The sequence below is a fragment of the Callorhinus ursinus genome, unplaced genomic scaffold (assembly GCF_003265705.2).
Source record: "Callorhinus ursinus isolate GAN/ISIS: 27379988/994484 unplaced genomic scaffold, GSC_fseal_2.0 scaffold74, whole genome shotgun sequence".
NCBI lineage: Eukaryota > Metazoa > Chordata > Mammalia > Carnivora > Otariidae > Callorhinus > Callorhinus ursinus.
The window spans coordinates 4,613,568-4,630,590 of NW_027397136.1; the positions used below are offsets into that span (position 1 = coordinate 4,613,568).

The window sequence follows — 17,023 nt, forward strand, 5'->3', positions numbered from 1 at the left end:
AATGGAGCCTCTTGTGATTGACTTCTGGGACAACTGCCTCTGAATAACTAAGTTCTTGGCTCCTACGAAGTGCTCTCCTGTGCTAGGATTAACTTCTATAATTCCCTCAGGACTTGGTTCTCCTGCCTCTAACCCAGGGCTTGACACTAACTGATTTGTAAAAGTTTGTTAACATGGCTGCTAATCTGATCACTCGGGTGATGCCTGGTCAGCACATGGCTGGGCATTCTGGAGGGTGTGATCTCCAGTGGGAGAAGAAACCAAGAGCCATCAAATAAATATTGTACTAGCTTCCCTCCATTTCATGTGTTGATAGAAAACCCAAACTTATACATAAACATATATAAATGTAGTACAGACTGAGCTAATAAACATGGAGTAAATGATCCTCAGGTCATACATAACATTTCTTTCCTTAATAACCTGCCCCGGAATAGTTTTAGCAATGCTTTGCATCTGGAAATATTTCTGATCATCTAGCTTAAATCCCTCCTGCTGCTGTAGGCCATTCATCTCTAGATCTGGCTTCTGGGGAAATGCATAGGTCTTCAGTGTAGGGGTGGCTACCTAGGCTTCCTTCACTCTTGAGGTTTCCCTCCACCCTCTTTGGTCCCCAAGATCATCTGGTATAAACAAAGGTAGGGGACATGCGGATGGACTCTGAACATTGTTCTTTGCAGAGACAGGGCCTGCTCATTTCTCATTATCAGGCACCAGGGATCTCTGTTCTATGCCAGGCAGCTTGCAGCAATGCCTTTTCCTCCTCGGACAAGTCCCATACCTCCATCTGGACAAGACCCATACCTCCCCATCAGGAGCTGAGCTGGCCGTTTGGCTGTCTTCTCTCATCATTAACAAGATGCTCACAGGGGCAGGCAGCAACATCGCCAGCTTGCTGATTAATAGTGATCAGTGAGTGTTTAGGAAACATGGGATGGGATGGATTGGGTTTGATTAGTCTGTAAATACAAACAAGAAGTGTCAAGTTTGGGGGCGGGCACTCCTGGGGGCTGGGAGAGCACAGTAAGAGGTGATTCTGGACACTTCTGTTCTTCCATCCTGTGGCCCAGCTGTTACAGGGCATCTCTGAGAGGAATGGAATCTTGAGTAGGAGAGGAAATGACAGATGTGTGCTTACTGAGGCTCTCAGAGGGGAGGGGGCCAGATCGATGACCTCCCAAATCCCAGCTCCAAATTCCCAGCGTCTTTGACAGTGGGCCCCTGGGCTTGGTTCTTCAGCAGCCAGAAGAATGCCTGCCAGTGGGGCTGTGTTCCCAGCCCCCAGCCCTGGGCACTGATCCCTCTCCCGGCCAGCTCTCTTCTTTTGACAATCTTGCTGCAGGTTCTTTTGAAATAGATTCTTCAGGGCCTCATTTCCCAGCAATTAGTCAATGTGCTGTCATGTGTTTAATAGGCAGGGAAGCTGGGAGACAAAAGCATCCACAGCTGGGGGCTCTTTGGGCTTTTCTTTCCTAGGGATGATTAAAGCAGGGGTGGAGGAATGGGAGAGAGCCTCTCTTTTGGTGGGTTGAGCAAGGGAAGCCTTGCTAAGTCACAACTCTTCTCCCAGAACTTGTACCTTTGGACCAAACTCCTGTGGTCTAAAGCCTTAGAGGAAAGAAGGGGTCAAAGAAGTGACAGAAAGCATTGAATTAAAGGTGGGCATCCGGGAAGCTCCCCTTTAGCAACAAGAGAGTCTGCAGAGGTACTGGGCCAATCTAATTCCAAGAAGACAGGCAGTAAGGACTTCCAACTCTGGCTATGGCTGATGAATCTCCAAAAACTTTGCCACTATTTTGCCTCCATTCCTCAATTATTGCTCACCTTCAACTGTTTCTTTGCATGGATGGAAATGGTGACTGTTGTCACAAAGAGCCAGAGCTAACACTTTTGTAACACTTACTGCATTTATTTAATCATCACAACAACCCTACAAAGTAGGTACTATTATCATTCCATTTTCCAGAAGGGGAAATTGACACACAGAAGCTAAATGATGCTCTGGATTAAAGACCTCAAAAGCATGGGAGCTGTGATGTAAAGAAATATAGGTGGATCAATTTCTAAAACCAATAACAAAAACAAACCAGCAATCCTCTGTATTGATTTTCTCAAGCACTAAAATGACATCTGGAACAGCTGCTATAATCGAAATCACCACCTGATGATTATGTTTATGATAATCTATAGTCATTCTCCAAGACCCATCTCCGTTTTCTCACAGGCAAACAGGCCACTTGAATGGGGACGTGGGTCTCCTGAAATTAGTCTCCTGGCCTAATGGGTCTCCTGGAATTAGTGTCAGTTCAGAGCCAATGTCCAATAATTCTTAAAAACTTGTTTATTTTCCTTTCTCCAATGTAGTCACACTGTAATGTGGTAATGGCTGCAGGTCCTGTTGGTGAAGACTGGAAGAAAGATTAACAGTATTCATTTTTGGCACTGTAACAGGGTTTTTCTTCATGGAACATAGCCTTCCCTTCATTCAAGAGTTCTGTGTCTGTTAACTGGCTCAAGTCTGGGAATCAGTTGAGCAGTGTGACTCTAGATTTAATGATTCGAACCAGACCCTTGTTCACTAGACCTATAATTTTTTTCTGCTTAAACAGATCGAGTAAGAATTCAGGATGCTTCCTAGCTATTTCTTTTCTAAACACTCTATGATCTCTTTTCTAAAGACCTATGGCCAACACCATAGGTCTCTGCAAATCAGAGTTCTGAATACTGCTTTGGCTCCCAAGTCCTTTGCAATAACCACACCCACCTAATATATGGTGATTAGGTGCTGTGATTTGACCTGTGCCTCCCCAGAATCCCAGTTTGATATTATTCCCATTGCAATTAGGGATCTCAGTTCAATGGTAGCAGTTCCCACTGTAATTTCTGACCTGTAGAGAAGAACAACCACAGAGCTCTTCAAGGATGCTGGACCCCCCTTGCAAACTTATTTTTCACAGCTGTGGTCAAAGGTCTGTTCTCTGATGTTGGTGAGTAGGTCTCACATGACAAATGCACTCTAACATTCCAATCTTCTAAGCCTTTGGATACCTTTCTCTTCAGCATACCAAAGAAGTTCTAGCATTTCAACTTCATTTAGTGGAGGCTAACCTTGGGTCCATGTTTCAGCTACCCAAACAAACCAACTGTTACAGGCATTCTAAGCCTCTAAGCAAAAACAGTAAATCCAGAATCTCTGCTTAGTGAGCCCATATCAATAAACTTGGCCCCATTCAACTTTACATTCCTTCCACATTGATCCCACAGCCTTAATACACGTCCCCATACGTATTCCCCAGGATTCAATCTATATAAATGAGAAATACCATTTTGGTGTGTACCATACCTCCTCATGAGTCACATTATATACCTCACCCTCTGGGGCCTGATTGGAATTGAATCTAGTTATAGGGCTAGCAGAAAAGAAAGCAGGGGTAGGTCCTGAGGAGAATCAGCAGTACTTGCAAGCAACTACCTCAAGGGAAGCCAATATGATTCTTCAGGAAAAGGAAAACTAACTCCCTCAGGCAGGGGAAGAAGATGCTTCTACTGGCAAAGAAGATTCTGTAATTTAGGAACCTGAGGTCCCACCTTCATCATATGTTTCCTATATGTTTCCATTCCAATTTTTAGGATCCTGTTCATTCCCAACAGATGCCTCAACTTTAACAAAAAAGGCCTTGCAAGGATGAGAATGCAATTTGTGTTGTAATTCAGGCACTTGTATGATTAGACTTTGGATTTGGTTTTTGGAAATCGTGGCCCTGTACCAACAGGAAATGTTTTTGTTTGTGTGTTTTTTTTTTTTTTTTCCCCAGAGAAATCATAGAAGCTTTTGGGTGCTATGTGCAGACCTTGAGCTGGGAATTTAAATTCCTAAGTTCATTTTCTTTCTCCATGTTTTTTAGAAGAGTTAGTAGCAACCAACCAACTAACCCACCCATTATACCTCTTACGTTGACTAAAATGTTCTAAGGTAGAAAATACTTGGTCATCCAGAATCTGGTCTTCCATAGATACTTTATTACAGGTATCTACAGTTTGAGTGTCTATGCCATTTCATGCTATTGACCACCTGTGTCCTCCTTATTATTGGCAATAGAGCCATTAGTGCCTTTAATTCTAATCAGATTCCAGAAAACTCAAAACCAATTCAGAGAATACATCCTTATATTCAAGAGATATTCTTGGTATCAGATTCTGTATCAGTCAGAGTTCAACCATGAAAGTTGATCCATATATATATATCCATATATATATGATCCATATATATATATATATATCCACACATACACACAGAGAATTGGCTAATGTAATTGTGTAAGGCTGTGTCTCCATGTCTATGCTGGAGCTTGAAGTCCACAGGGCAGGTAGCCAGAAAGGAATATGAATGTAAAATATGGGGAGATCAGGAGTAGCTAGAACCAATAAGCACAAGCTTGAACCCTATGAGGACAGACTGAAAGACATGCCCATTCTATTGCCTTTGACCTTGGTGGTGATCATATCCTATAGAGGCTGGGAGTTTCACCATGGAGCTATACACACACACCCGGCTCAGGAGACAGAGAAACGGAAGAAGGCCCAGCTGCTGCTTCATGCCAACAAAGTGAGTCAACACTTCGTCAATGACGTGTGCACTACAAAATGCTTCCTGCCTCCTTTTTACCTTCCAAATCTCCTCTGTGGCCCACTTTAACTGGTAACATAGTAGAGAGAGAATTCTGGGAAATGCAGAGTAGCAAGCCAAGGTGACACATTACAAAGCTGTCACACATGTATGCACAAAGCTTCAAAAACATCAAGCAAAATCTATAGAACTAGAAGGATAAAAATACAAATCCCCAACTATGGTTAAAGATTTTTTTTAACACTTCCCTCTCGATAATTGATAGAACAGATACACACACACAAATCAGTAAGATGTGGAAATTTGAATGATACAATCAAATAACCTGACCTAATAGGCTTTTGTAGAACATTGCATCTCCAAACTAAAAGAATACACGTTCCTTTTAAGCATGCATTGAAACATTCACTAAGATAGATCATATGCCAGTCCACAAACAAATCTTAATACATTTTAAAACTGAAATAATGCAGAATACATTATTTTGATCATAATGGAATTAAATTAGAAACCAAAACCAATAAATTATTGAGAAAATCTCTAAATATTTGGAAATTACCAGCACTGAAAACAGGGTCAGAGAAGAAATAACAAGAGAAATTAGAAAATATTGGAAACTGAGTGATAGTGAAGACACAATGCTATGGACTGAATTTTGTGTCCCCCTCAATATTCTATATATTGAAATCTTAATGCCCAGCATATTGTTATCAGGAGGTAGGGCCTTGGGGAGGTAAGTAGGTCATGAAAGTGGAGCCCTCATGAATGGGATGAGTATACTAAGGGGAGACATGACACAAGAGTCCCAATAAGTGAAAGAAGAAAGCAGGAGAGTGAGGTCAGAGTCAGAGAGGGAGCTGTGAGGACAATGAAGACAGAGGTTAGAGTGATGCAGTTGCTGGTTTTGAAGGAGCAAGGAGCCATGAGCCAAGGAATGCAGGTACCTTCTAGAAGCTGTAAAAGGCAAAGGGATGGATTTTGTCCTAGATCTTCCAGAAGGAACACAGCCCTGCTGACACCTGATTTTGGGCCAATGAGACCTGGATGAGACTTCTGACTTCCAGATTGTGTGATAACAAATCTGTGTTGTTTTAAATCACTAAGTTCTTGGTAATTTGTAACAGCAGGAATAGAAAACTAATACAGTCTCCTAAAAATTCTGCTGAAGTTATTTTTTGTTTTTTTTTCCATACTTAAGTGTTTATTTAATCTTTATTTTTTTAAGTATTTAATCTTTAAGTAATGTTCTATATCCTGTGAGGTTATGGTCCAGCCATATTTTTATACAGGTTGTTAGGTACTACAGCATAATTTATTAGATAATCTATCTTTCTCTCAGCAAAATAAATTTATAATATATTCTGGAATCTTGAAAAAATAAAAAGGGACATGAGGGCTTGCTTTTTCACTCTACTCTCCACCACGTGAGGATACAAGGAAAAGATGACCATCTGCAAACCATGAAGCAGGTCCTCACCAGATAATGGATCTGCTGGTACCTTGATCTTGGATTTCTAGTCTCCAGAACTGTGAGAAACGTTTGTTTTCTAAGCCACCCTGTCTATAGTATTTTGTTACAGCTGTTTCTGAACTAAGAAACAGACACATGGAAATTTGTGGGTTGTAATTAGAGCAAAACCTAGAGGGAAATTTATAACTTTATTTATTTATTTATTTATTTATTTATTTATTTATTTATTTAGAGTGGGGAGGGGCAGAGGGAGAAGGAGAGAGAGAATCTTAAGTAGGCTCCACACAGGGCTCAATCTCATGATCCTGAAACCATGACCTGAGCTGACATCAAGAGTTGGATGCTTAACCAACTGAGCCACCCAGATACCCCGTAAATTTAGAACTTTAAATGCTTATATTAGACAAAAAACAAGGTACAAAATCAATGATCAAAAGTTCTACTTTATGAAGCAGAAAAGAAAACCCAAGTAAGTTTGAAAAAGCAAATAATAAAGATGAGAGCACAAATCAATGAAGTAGACATAAAGCAATATAGAAAATCAACTAAGCTAAAAGTTAGTTTTTGAAAAGACTAATTAAATTGATAACACCTAGTTAGACTGATCAAGAAAAAGTCAGATGAAATAAAAATTATAGTATCATAAATGAAGACAAGGACATCAGTACAGATCATATAAACATTTGAGAGGTAATTTGAGAATATTATGACAATGTTATGCCCATAAATTTGATCTTTTAGCTGAAATGGATAAATCCCTGGAAAAACACTTTGTCAGAACTGATGTAAGAATGCATGGAAAACTAAAACAGCCCTCTATCTATTGAAAAATTGAATCTTCCCACAAAAAGGACTCCAGGCCCAGATAGTTTTACTGGTGAATTATATGTCAACTATTTAAAGAAGAAAAATACCAATCTCACACAAACTTTTTCAGAAAGTATATGAGAGAACACTTTCTAACTTGTGTGATGAGCTCAGTCAGCATAACTTATTACCAGAGAAAGGTAAAAGAAAATTACAGATTAACATCTCATAAATATAGATAGAAATATCTGCAACAAAATATTAGTAAATAAAACCCAGCAATATTTAAAAAGGATAATATATCATGACAAAATGTTGTTTCAGCTTTTGAAACCAATCTCTGGAGTTCAACATATTATCAGAATAAAGGAGAAAAGTCACATACCACTTCAATAAGTGTAGAAAAAGCATGTGACAGAATTCAGTGCTAATAATAATAAAAGCTCTCAGCAAATTATAAATAGAAAAGAACGTCTTCATCTGATAAAAGACATTTATAGAAAGCCCACAGCTAACATTATGCTCAATGGTGACATTTATATTATTGGAACAAAGAAAGAATGCCCGTCTTCTCCTATTTTATTTAATGTTTTATTGCATGGTAGTCCTTACCAGTGCAGTAAAACAAAAGGAAAGAACAAAAACTATAAGGCATACAGATAGGAAAAAAGAAGTAAAATTGTCTTAATTCACAAGTGACAAGATTTTTTACATAGAAAAACAGGAATCTACAAAATATCATACTACAATTAATATGGGAAGTGAGCAAGCCTGCAAAACACAATATGTTCAATATATACACTGACATAAAACAATTGGAAAATAACATTTAAAAATATCATATACAATACCATAAAGTAAAATAGTTGAGAATAAATTTAATGAAAGAAACGCAAGTCTTCTAAAATCTATAAAACATTGCAGAGAGAAATTAAAGGAGACCTAAATAGATGGAAAGCTGTGTCAGTGTTCTTGGATTATAAGACTCAATATTTGTAAGATATCAATTCTCTCCAAATTGATTTATAGATTCAATGCAATTCCAATCAACTCCAGGGGGCTGTTCTGTGTGAATTAATAAGCAGACTCTAAAATGTATATGGAAATACATAGGATCTAAAATAAAACTTGTAAAAAAAGAAGTAGGACTCACATTACTTTATTTCAAAGTTAATATAAAGCTACAGTAATCAAGTTAGTGTTGAATTGGTATATTAATGGAACAGGTCAGAGAAGCTACAAATATATAGTTAATTGATCTTTGCCAAGGATGGCAAGGTAATTCAATGGAGGAAATGAATCTATTCTATAAACTGTGCTTACATCACCTGTTTTGTATAAAAAAAATGAACTCATATCCCTAATTTACAGCATATGAAAAAAATTAATTTGACATGAATCATAGACCTAAAGTAAAAGCCATAACTATAAAACTTCTGGACAAAAACATAGATGATTATCTTTGTGACCTTGGGGTAGACAAAAATTAGGCAGGACACAAAAAATTCCAATCATTAAAAGAAACAAACACTTACAAACTTGGCCTTTATCAAAACTAAAAACTGCTTTTCAAAAAACAACATCAAGAAAATGAAAAGGCAAATCTCAGATTGGAAGAAGATATTCACAGTACATATGTCTGACAGAGTATTTGTTTCCAGAATATATAAATTCCTACAATTGAATAAAGAAAAGACAGATAGGTCAAGAAAAAAGTGGACAAAAGACTCAAACAGACACATCATAGAAGATTTATATGAATAGCTAATAAGCACATGAAAAATTTATCTACATCAATAGATATCAGGGAAATGCAATTAAAACTGCCATGAGATACCAGCTCATATCTATAAGAATGAATAAAATTTTAAAAAGTGGTAATACTAAGTTGCTGGCATGTGAAGCAGCTTGAGATCTCATGCATTACTGGTGGGATCATGAACTAGAGCAACTATTTTGGAAAACTGGCAATTTCTTATGCTATTAAACACCTACCAGCAAACCCATTTCTAGGTATTTACCCAAGGAAAATGAGAACATATCCTCAAATATACTTATACAAGAATGTTTGTACCTGCCTTATTTGTACCAATCCAAATACGCACCGACAAGTGAATGGATAAACGTCCATACAATGGAATACTAGTCAATACAACAAGAACAAGAAAAAAGGAACAAACCTTGGATATATGCAATAAAGTAGATGAATCTCAAAAACCTTATGTTGAACAAAGGAAGCCAGACACAAAAGTGTACATACCATATGATTCAATTTATATGAAGACAGAAGGAAACTTTAGTGATAGACGTTAGATGATTAATCATTTGGGTGGTGGTGGGGATTGACTGCCCAAGGGACATGAAGGACTTTCTAGGCGGGTGGAGATGTTCTATATCTCGGTTATAGTGATGGTTACACAGGTATACATTTGTTAAAACTCTTACCCCTAGGAGGGCACGTGATGTACTATATGTTGGCTAATTGAATTTAAATTAAAAAAAAACCTCTTATACCTAACACATGCATTTAAAATTTGTGCTTTTTATTGTATGCAAGTTATACTAAACATTATACTAAAATTATACTATAACCCCAATACTATTGGTGATGAATTAGTCAGAAGTGTTTGGGGTTCCTGAATGGCTCAGTCAGTTAAATGTCCAATTCTTGATTTTGGCTCAGGTCATGACCTCAGGGTAGTGAGATTGAGCCCCATGTCAGGTGTGGAGCCTGCTTAAGGTTCTCTCTCTCCCTCTCCCTCTGCCCCCCCCCCCTGCTTGCACACCCCCCTTTCTCAAAAAAAAAAAAAGTGTTTCCTGATAGCTTGAATGGACGAAGGTCTCTGCCTCACCGCCATACACAGATTAATCATGTTCTCCTTAGATTGGAGACAGTTGTAAGGGGTAATCTGCTTTCTTTTAGGCCACAAAGCACTTAAATAATGGTGAGCAAAGAAATATGTTTTCTATTCTTTAAAAAAAAAACAAATGAAAAAGGTATGCACACACACACACACACACACACAAACCACAAAGTCTCCTCTAATAACCTGTTTGAAGATAATTCTTTCATGGTGGCAGAAGATTCTGCTTTAGGTTTAAGTTAAATCCCTCTGGTTGCATTGCACTGATCTTTCCTTTTTTCTTTGGTAGATGGAGGTTTTCCCAGGGCTGGACATGAGTTTCTCCTTTTATAGTACAAAATTATCTTTCTTGGGTAGAGTTTTAAGGCTGGAGTTGTTTGTAAGTGTATAGGTAGCCCCTAGTCCAGCTGCCCTGCAATACTCTCCTGCGGCTTGGCCTAATGACATCATTGAGGTTTTTTTTTAAGATTTTATTTTTAAGCAATCTCTACACCTTACATGGGGCTCAAACTCACAACCCCGAGATCAAGAGTCGCAGGCTCCAGTGACTGAGCCAGCCAGGCACCCCCATCATTGAGATTCTTTTTTTTAAATTTTATTTTACTATGTTATGTTAGTCACCATACAATACATCATTAGTTTTTGAAGTAGTGTTCCCTGATTCATTGTTTTCGTATAACACCCAGTGCTCCATGCAGTACGTGCCCTCCTTAATACCCGTCACCAGGCTAACTCATCCCCCCAGCCCCCTCCCCTCTAAAACCCTCAGTTTGTTTCTCAGAGTCCACAGTCTCTCATGGTTCATCTCTCCCTCCGATTCCCCCCCTTCATTTTCCCCTTCCTTCTCCTAATGTCCTCCATGCTATTCCTTATGTTATACAAATAAGTGAAACCATATGATAATTGACTTTCTCTGCTTGACTTACTTCACTTAGCATAATCTCCTCCAGTCCCATCCATGTTGATGTAAAAGTCGGGTGTTCATCCTTTCTGATGGCTGAGTAATATTCCATTGTATATATGGACCACATCTTCTTTATCCATTCATCTGTTGAAGGGCATCTTGGCTCTTTCCACAGTCTGGCTATTGCGGACATTGCTGCTGTGAACATTGGGGTGCATATGGCCCTTCTTTTCACTACATCTGTGTCTTTGGGGTAAATACCCAGGAGTGCAATTGCTGGATCATAGGGTAACTCTATATTTAATTTTTTTGAGGCACCTCCACACTGTTTTCCAAAGTGGCTATATTCTTGAAAAATTTGACAAGACAGTCCTGGGTCCATGACCTTGGTGTACTCCTAGGTGGCTTGAATACATTGACATTGCCTTGCCTTTCCTTCCACAGGAAATGCTGAAGGATGAGGTGCGGACACTCACCTACCGGAACTCCATGTACCACAATAAGCATGTGTTCAAGGATAAAGTGGTGCTGGATGTTGGGAGTGGTACCGGGATCCTTTCCATGTTTGCTGCCAAAGCGGGGGCCAAGAAAGTGTTTGGGGTGAGCATGCCACTCCCTCCCTCCTGTTGGCTCCTGTAGAACCAGCTGCCTCCTACCTTCTCCTGCCCCTCCTGCAAGTACAAATCTTGGTCCATTCCTTGCTGGGGCCACACCCTTGAGGAGAAGTAGAGAAAATCAAGTGTGACTCTCAGGAAGTGGGGCAAACTCGCATGGCTCCATGTCACTCGGGCATTGCTCCTGGCTCCTTGCCCTGACAAATGCTGACATTTATGGGGGATTTTTGACTTTCTGGAAATCATTCTGGTGTCATCATTGCCTTAGAGCACTTAGTCCTACCATCAGCTTTAGAAGCAGTGCTGTGTGGTTATACGTGTGGGCTTTGGCTTGAATCTTTGCTCTGTGTGACTGGATAATTCACTTCTGTACCTCAGTTTCTCCATCTATAAATGGCCCTAGGAACAATACCTCACCCATGGGGTGATTGTGAAGAATAAATGAGTTTAATACATATGTAAAATGCTTAGAACAGGGCCTGGCATATGACCAACGCTCAGTGTCTAATACTAATATAGTTGGGATGAGGCCCTAGGGGATAATAACAAGACAATCTCCTTCTTTTGTTGGTTAAAGGGCAAGTTGGTGAGTTTAAATTCTGCTGCTCTGGCTGCTGCAGCCCCTCCAGATAGGAATGGAGGCTGACACTTTGGGAAGGCTCCCAGCCTTCCTCTGGCTACACTGCAGAGCTGGGCACTGCTTGATGACAGGGAGGCTGCAGGCTCTGGAGCTGGGAAGAAACTGTGAAAAGGAAAAATTTGAGTGGCTGGCTGGTGTTTGAAAAATGCAGAGGGCCCAAAGCTAGAATATGGGAACTGGTCTTGAGCAAAATTTAAGACACACTACAATTAAGCTCCCAGTGTGCGCACAAGACAGCTGCTTGCAGAGGCCCATGGGAGCTGAACAACTTTCAGTGGGGCTTTGTTCTCTGTGCATTTAGCTGCGTGGTCCTGTAGCCTGTGCGGAGAACCCCAGAGCCCTCCACATCCCCTTGGCCGCACTGACTCGGCCTCAGAGGCCTGTCAGTGAGTCCCCAGCAGCGACAACGTTCCTTCTCCTGCCTCACTTGGGAAGTGCCTGGGTGTTGGCTGTAGAGGTCTTCTAGAAACCTGGGCCATCCTTGCGGCATCTCCACCACAGACTTGACTGGAAAAGCTGAGATGCACTCAGTGGAGGAGACGGGCCAATCCGGATGCCCCAGGTCGAGTCCTGCCCCTCCCCACCTTCCAGCTCTCCTTCACTGGGCCCTCCTCACCCAAAGGGAGGCTTTCCAGCAAGGGACAGACTCCACTTCCCCTGAGGTCAACAGAACCTCAGGGTGGGACTTGGTTTGTCTGGCCATCCCCCTGCTCGCCCTTCCAGCACTGTCTCAGAGGCCTCATCTCAGGCCCTGTCTGGCTGGGGCATGGGTAGCCGAGGCCTGAGCACTGAGCGGGCTGGGCTGTCCCTCACTGGCTTCTAAGTGGTCAGCGGCCCCAGCTAAGGAGCTGTCAGGAAGCGTCCCCTCGGCGCCTTCCAGCTGTGGCGACTATCCCAACTGTCCCAATCTGTCTGCCTCCTGGGCTTTTGCTGTCACCGCTATTTTCTAAACAGCTCCCACATTTAGCTGGGCCTCTTTCCTGATGGCTCATTTCACAGGTTCTCCTGTTCCACGCTCCCCTTTCTACCCACGGCTCTTCTCCAGAGAGAGAGAGAGAGAGAGAGAGAGAAGCAGAGGGAGAAAGAGGGAGAGAGAGAGAAGAGAGAAGGGGGAAAGGAAAGCAGAGGGGCAAAGACAGGAGAAGAGGAAAGAGAGCTGTAAGGCTGCCCGCCCAGGGGCTGGGGCTTGGGGGCCGCCATGCTCTGAGTGGGTCACATGCTTTGGCTTATTTAATCCTCACAATGACCAAGTAAAACAGGGACTGTTTCCTCACTTAGGAGGAAACTGAGGGGCAGTTGGAGAGTGGCTGAGGCTAGATGTGAATCCAGGCTGCCTGGCTCCAGGTCACTCTCCTCTGGCAAGGAGGAGGCCTGCCACTTCCTTCTGAATCTCCCAGCTTGAGTACCGGGCCCTCCATTGTGAAGCAGTAGCTGGGAATCAGCCTCCGGCAAAGGCAGACAGATTCAATGCAAGAGCCGCAGGCCTGCCGATCCAGAGGGCTGCACTGTAGTCTTCAGTCTACTAGAAAATAACTGTATGGCTGTGGGCAGGTCACCGTACCCCTCCAGGCTCGGCTTCTCCATTGGCTAAACTGGTGCCAGACGTGCTGTGATCTTTTTTATGCCTCACCCCTCTGTTCTGTGCCCTTTCTAGATTGAATGTTCCAGTATTTCTGACTACTCAGAGAAGATCATTAAGGCCAACCACTTGGACAACAGTAAGACACGTATTTTCCCACGGAGGGAGGGAGTGAGGGGGCTTGCACTTTCTTGTTTGGGTGGTATAGACTGACGTAAGAGGGAAGAGTACAGAGCACTTGGCCTTGGGATGGTGGAGCCTGGCTGAGGCCCTATTTGCAGGACGTGCCTAGGAGGTTCTGAGGTTCCTCATTCCAGCCATGTCAGCCAAGGGCACGTTATTCCCAGCTAAGCTTCCATGGCTTAGCCACCATTCCCTCTGCTTGGCCCCGGCTGTAGGCATTCTATTGCTCTTCCTCCTCTTCTTTCCTCTGCACAGCCCCCAGCCCCACCTCTCCCTGTAAGCTAACCAGGGGCATCCTAGCAGACCCCAGGCTCTGCCTTTGGAGAAATGAGGTCCTCTACTGCCCACCGGCCCTGTTGCTGATGAAGCTGTCTTGGCAATTAGGCTGCCCTTGGGAGTGGGACCTTCTCCAGGCTGGAGTCTGATTATAAAGAGAGGTGTCTTCCCTACCTTTCCTCCCCTCACTCCTTTCCCATGCATTGCAACAGTTCCCAGGCCCTTTGTCCTGGAACCTATTTTGAACACATTCACACCCACAAGCGTCCCAGATCCAAAGAACTCCTTGCATCTTTTATCAGTCAACCTGATGTGATTTAGCCCCCAAGTCCTGTGCTGAGCTGGGCCAGATCATGTAGGTTTTGTAAACTAGGAAAACCAAGTTGAATTTTTTTTCTAAGGATGATGGAGGCATTTTGGAGAAGTAGTTCCTATGGAGTATGGATCAGAATGGGTTGTAGGCATCAAGAGTGTAAGCAGAGACTCATTAGGAGGCTATTTCCGTGCTCAGGGGATATACCGTGGCATGGCTGGTGGCAAGGATGGTGGCAGTGGAGGTGATTTGAGCACTTTGGACCACAATGAGAGGGGACCTGCTGATGGAATGCATATTGGAATGATAAAAAGACAGGAGCAAGGACTATTTTGTTGCCTTGAGTAATGGGCGGGGGGGATGGTGGAAGACTGAAGGTAGAGAATTCCTAGGGGTGATGGGAGGGAGAAAGGAGTCAAAGTTCTCTTCAGCCCATGTCAGGTTTGAGATGGACATCCAATAGACATGTTGAGTGAGACGGGTTATATGAGTCTAGAGTTCCAGGGAGAGCCATATAGAGTTGGGAGTCTTCGGCATATGGATTTTATTTGAAGCTAGAGCATGATGTCACTTAGGGATAAAGTAGAGCTGGAAGAAAAGAAATGGGCCAAAGATAGGGCTCTAGAGCATTTTAATATCTGGAGGGCAAGCAGAGGAGAAGGGGCCAGCAAGAGGCAGAGAAGATACCCGCAATGAAGCTGGTGGACCTTCAGGAGAGAGATGTACCATGAAGTCAAGGGAAGGAGATAGGGACAAATGTAGATTCGGAATGCTAAGAGATCAAGTAAGGTAAGAACAGAGAAGTGACCATTGAGTTTGGCCACATGGAAGGTACTGGTGTTCTAAACAAGAGCAGACTCAATGTGGCGGGGGCGGTATTGAAGTCCAATTAGAGTAGGTAAAGGTAGGGCTATAAGTAAGTCTTTCTTGCTGTGCTGGGGCACAGAAAAATGGAACTGCAGCTACAGGGGAATGTGGGGCCAAGGGAGGGAGTTGTTTTTTAAGACTAGAGATATGGAAACATGTGTGTTTGATTCAATTGTCCAGGATAAAGATACAGGAGCGAGGCCCTTGAGTTCAGAGCACAGGTTCAGGGGTTGGCCTTTTTCTTGGAGTAGGGAATCAGAGGGAAAGTGGAGGGTGTGAGTCCAGACAGAGGTGGGCTGGCAGTGGAAAGCCCCTGGTTTATTGCCTCCATTTCCTTTTCGAAGAATAAGACAGTCATTGGCAGAGAAGAAGGGGATGAGAAGAGACATGAGAAGGGATGGAATGGTCTTTTAGGAGGGAGAAAGGCAAATATAGTAGTAGGACTAGTGGGGATTGTTGGGGAGTGGTCAGTGCCTGCTGGAGATGAGTCAACACAGACAAGCAGTAAGCTTGGTCCGCGTGTGAATTTGCCCCTACCACGCTCACCAGCTTGGGTGTGAGGAGGACCGCCTGGGTGCAGCATTTGATGGCAGAGCACGGGAGTTGACTGCAATAATGGATCATGGAATCTAAGCTGGGGAAGGCAGGAAGTGAGGAAGGGAAGGGGGCAATGGTGGGTGAACCATAGCACAAAAGATTAGGGGTATTGGGTGGGCCACAAGAGGCGTCCAGAGGCCTCTTTCCAGCCTGAGTAGGGGAAGTGTTGCTCAGATACCCCTGACTCTGGCCCTGGTGTCCAGCCTCTCTTGGTTCGCTCAGGGGAGCCGGCTGTTTCCTACACTCCTCGGAATAGTACCTGATGTGGGCAGAAGGGAAAGAGAGGTGAGCGCTCTACTTGCCTACTGTGATGGAAAAGAAGACTGGCCAGTTCTTTCTCTGCAAGGGTGAAAGGCCTGCCATCCCCATGTTTTCATCGGATATCCGTTTCTCCAGCTCTGTGCCACAGCACAGGAGGTTTTCCCCCATTTAACAAATGTGGAAGCTGAGGTTAGGAGAGCTAGGGCAGAACTTTCGGTCTTGGCTCTTGCTCTCCTCCTCTCTCCTGAAGTGTGTTTACTTTGATGTGGTAGCCCCAGCAGTGGCTGCCAATCCTGAAAATGAAAATCAAAACCTCTTAGGAGAGGAGGGTGTGTGCAAATAGATGTCTGATCTGACGTCCTCTCAGTCCCATTCCTGGGCCCTAAGGGGCCTTCAGAGGACATTTGGACCATCCCTGCCTCTGCAGAGGTTCTCTTGCGCAAGGACGCCTGCCGTTGGAGGGAGGTTCTGCCCAGTCTTACTTGTCATCTGTCTCTTGCTGCTGTCGGGATCTAGAACCGTAGCCCCCCTGGCTTGCCGAGGTCGGCTGCTCGTAGCCATTGGTAGCAGTGTGTGCGGTAGGCCTGAGCGGGAGAGGGGAGAACATTAGCTGAGGAGTGCCTGACCTCAGGAGAAGAGCAGTCTGGCTCTGGAGACTTACCAGGAAAAAGAAAGCCCACAACTCCTCACCATGCCCTTTGGTCACACCTCGAGGGCCCCCTCCCCCCGCTCCTCTGCTTCAGACTCCTGTAAATTGTTTTATTCCCCCTTTTCTTTTTCCCTTCTTTCCTTTAACCCTCAGAACATTCCACTTTATAGAAAAGGTGGAAGTTCCTCTTTTACCCTGAATGCTTTGAAAGCAGGCTGTTGACATGATGCCCCATCATCCCTGAAGGCACGAATGTGCATGTCCTACAAACTCGGACATTTCTCTGCATAGCCACACTGCACCCATCAAAATCAGGAGACTAGCGTTCTTACATTATTGTTATTGAGCGTTCAGATCCTACTGTCGGCCAC

The 17,023-nt window shown here is 43.2% G+C and overlaps 1 protein-coding gene across 3 annotated transcripts in view; it reads left to right on the forward strand.

Moving 5' to 3' along the window:
• Positions 1 to 17,023, forward strand: part of PRMT8 (protein arginine methyltransferase 8) — a 91,435-nt gene that overhangs the window by 40,640 nt on the left and 33,772 nt on the right. For all 3 annotated transcript variants that reach the window (XM_025851853.2, XM_073886920.1, XM_073886921.1), the window contains exons 3-4: positions 11,118 to 11,273; positions 13,582 to 13,645. In XM_025851853.2, coding sequence (XP_025707638.2) covers positions 11,118 to 11,273; positions 13,582 to 13,645 — 220 coding nt within the window. The remainder of the gene's footprint in view (positions 1 to 11,117; positions 11,274 to 13,581; positions 13,646 to 17,023) is intronic.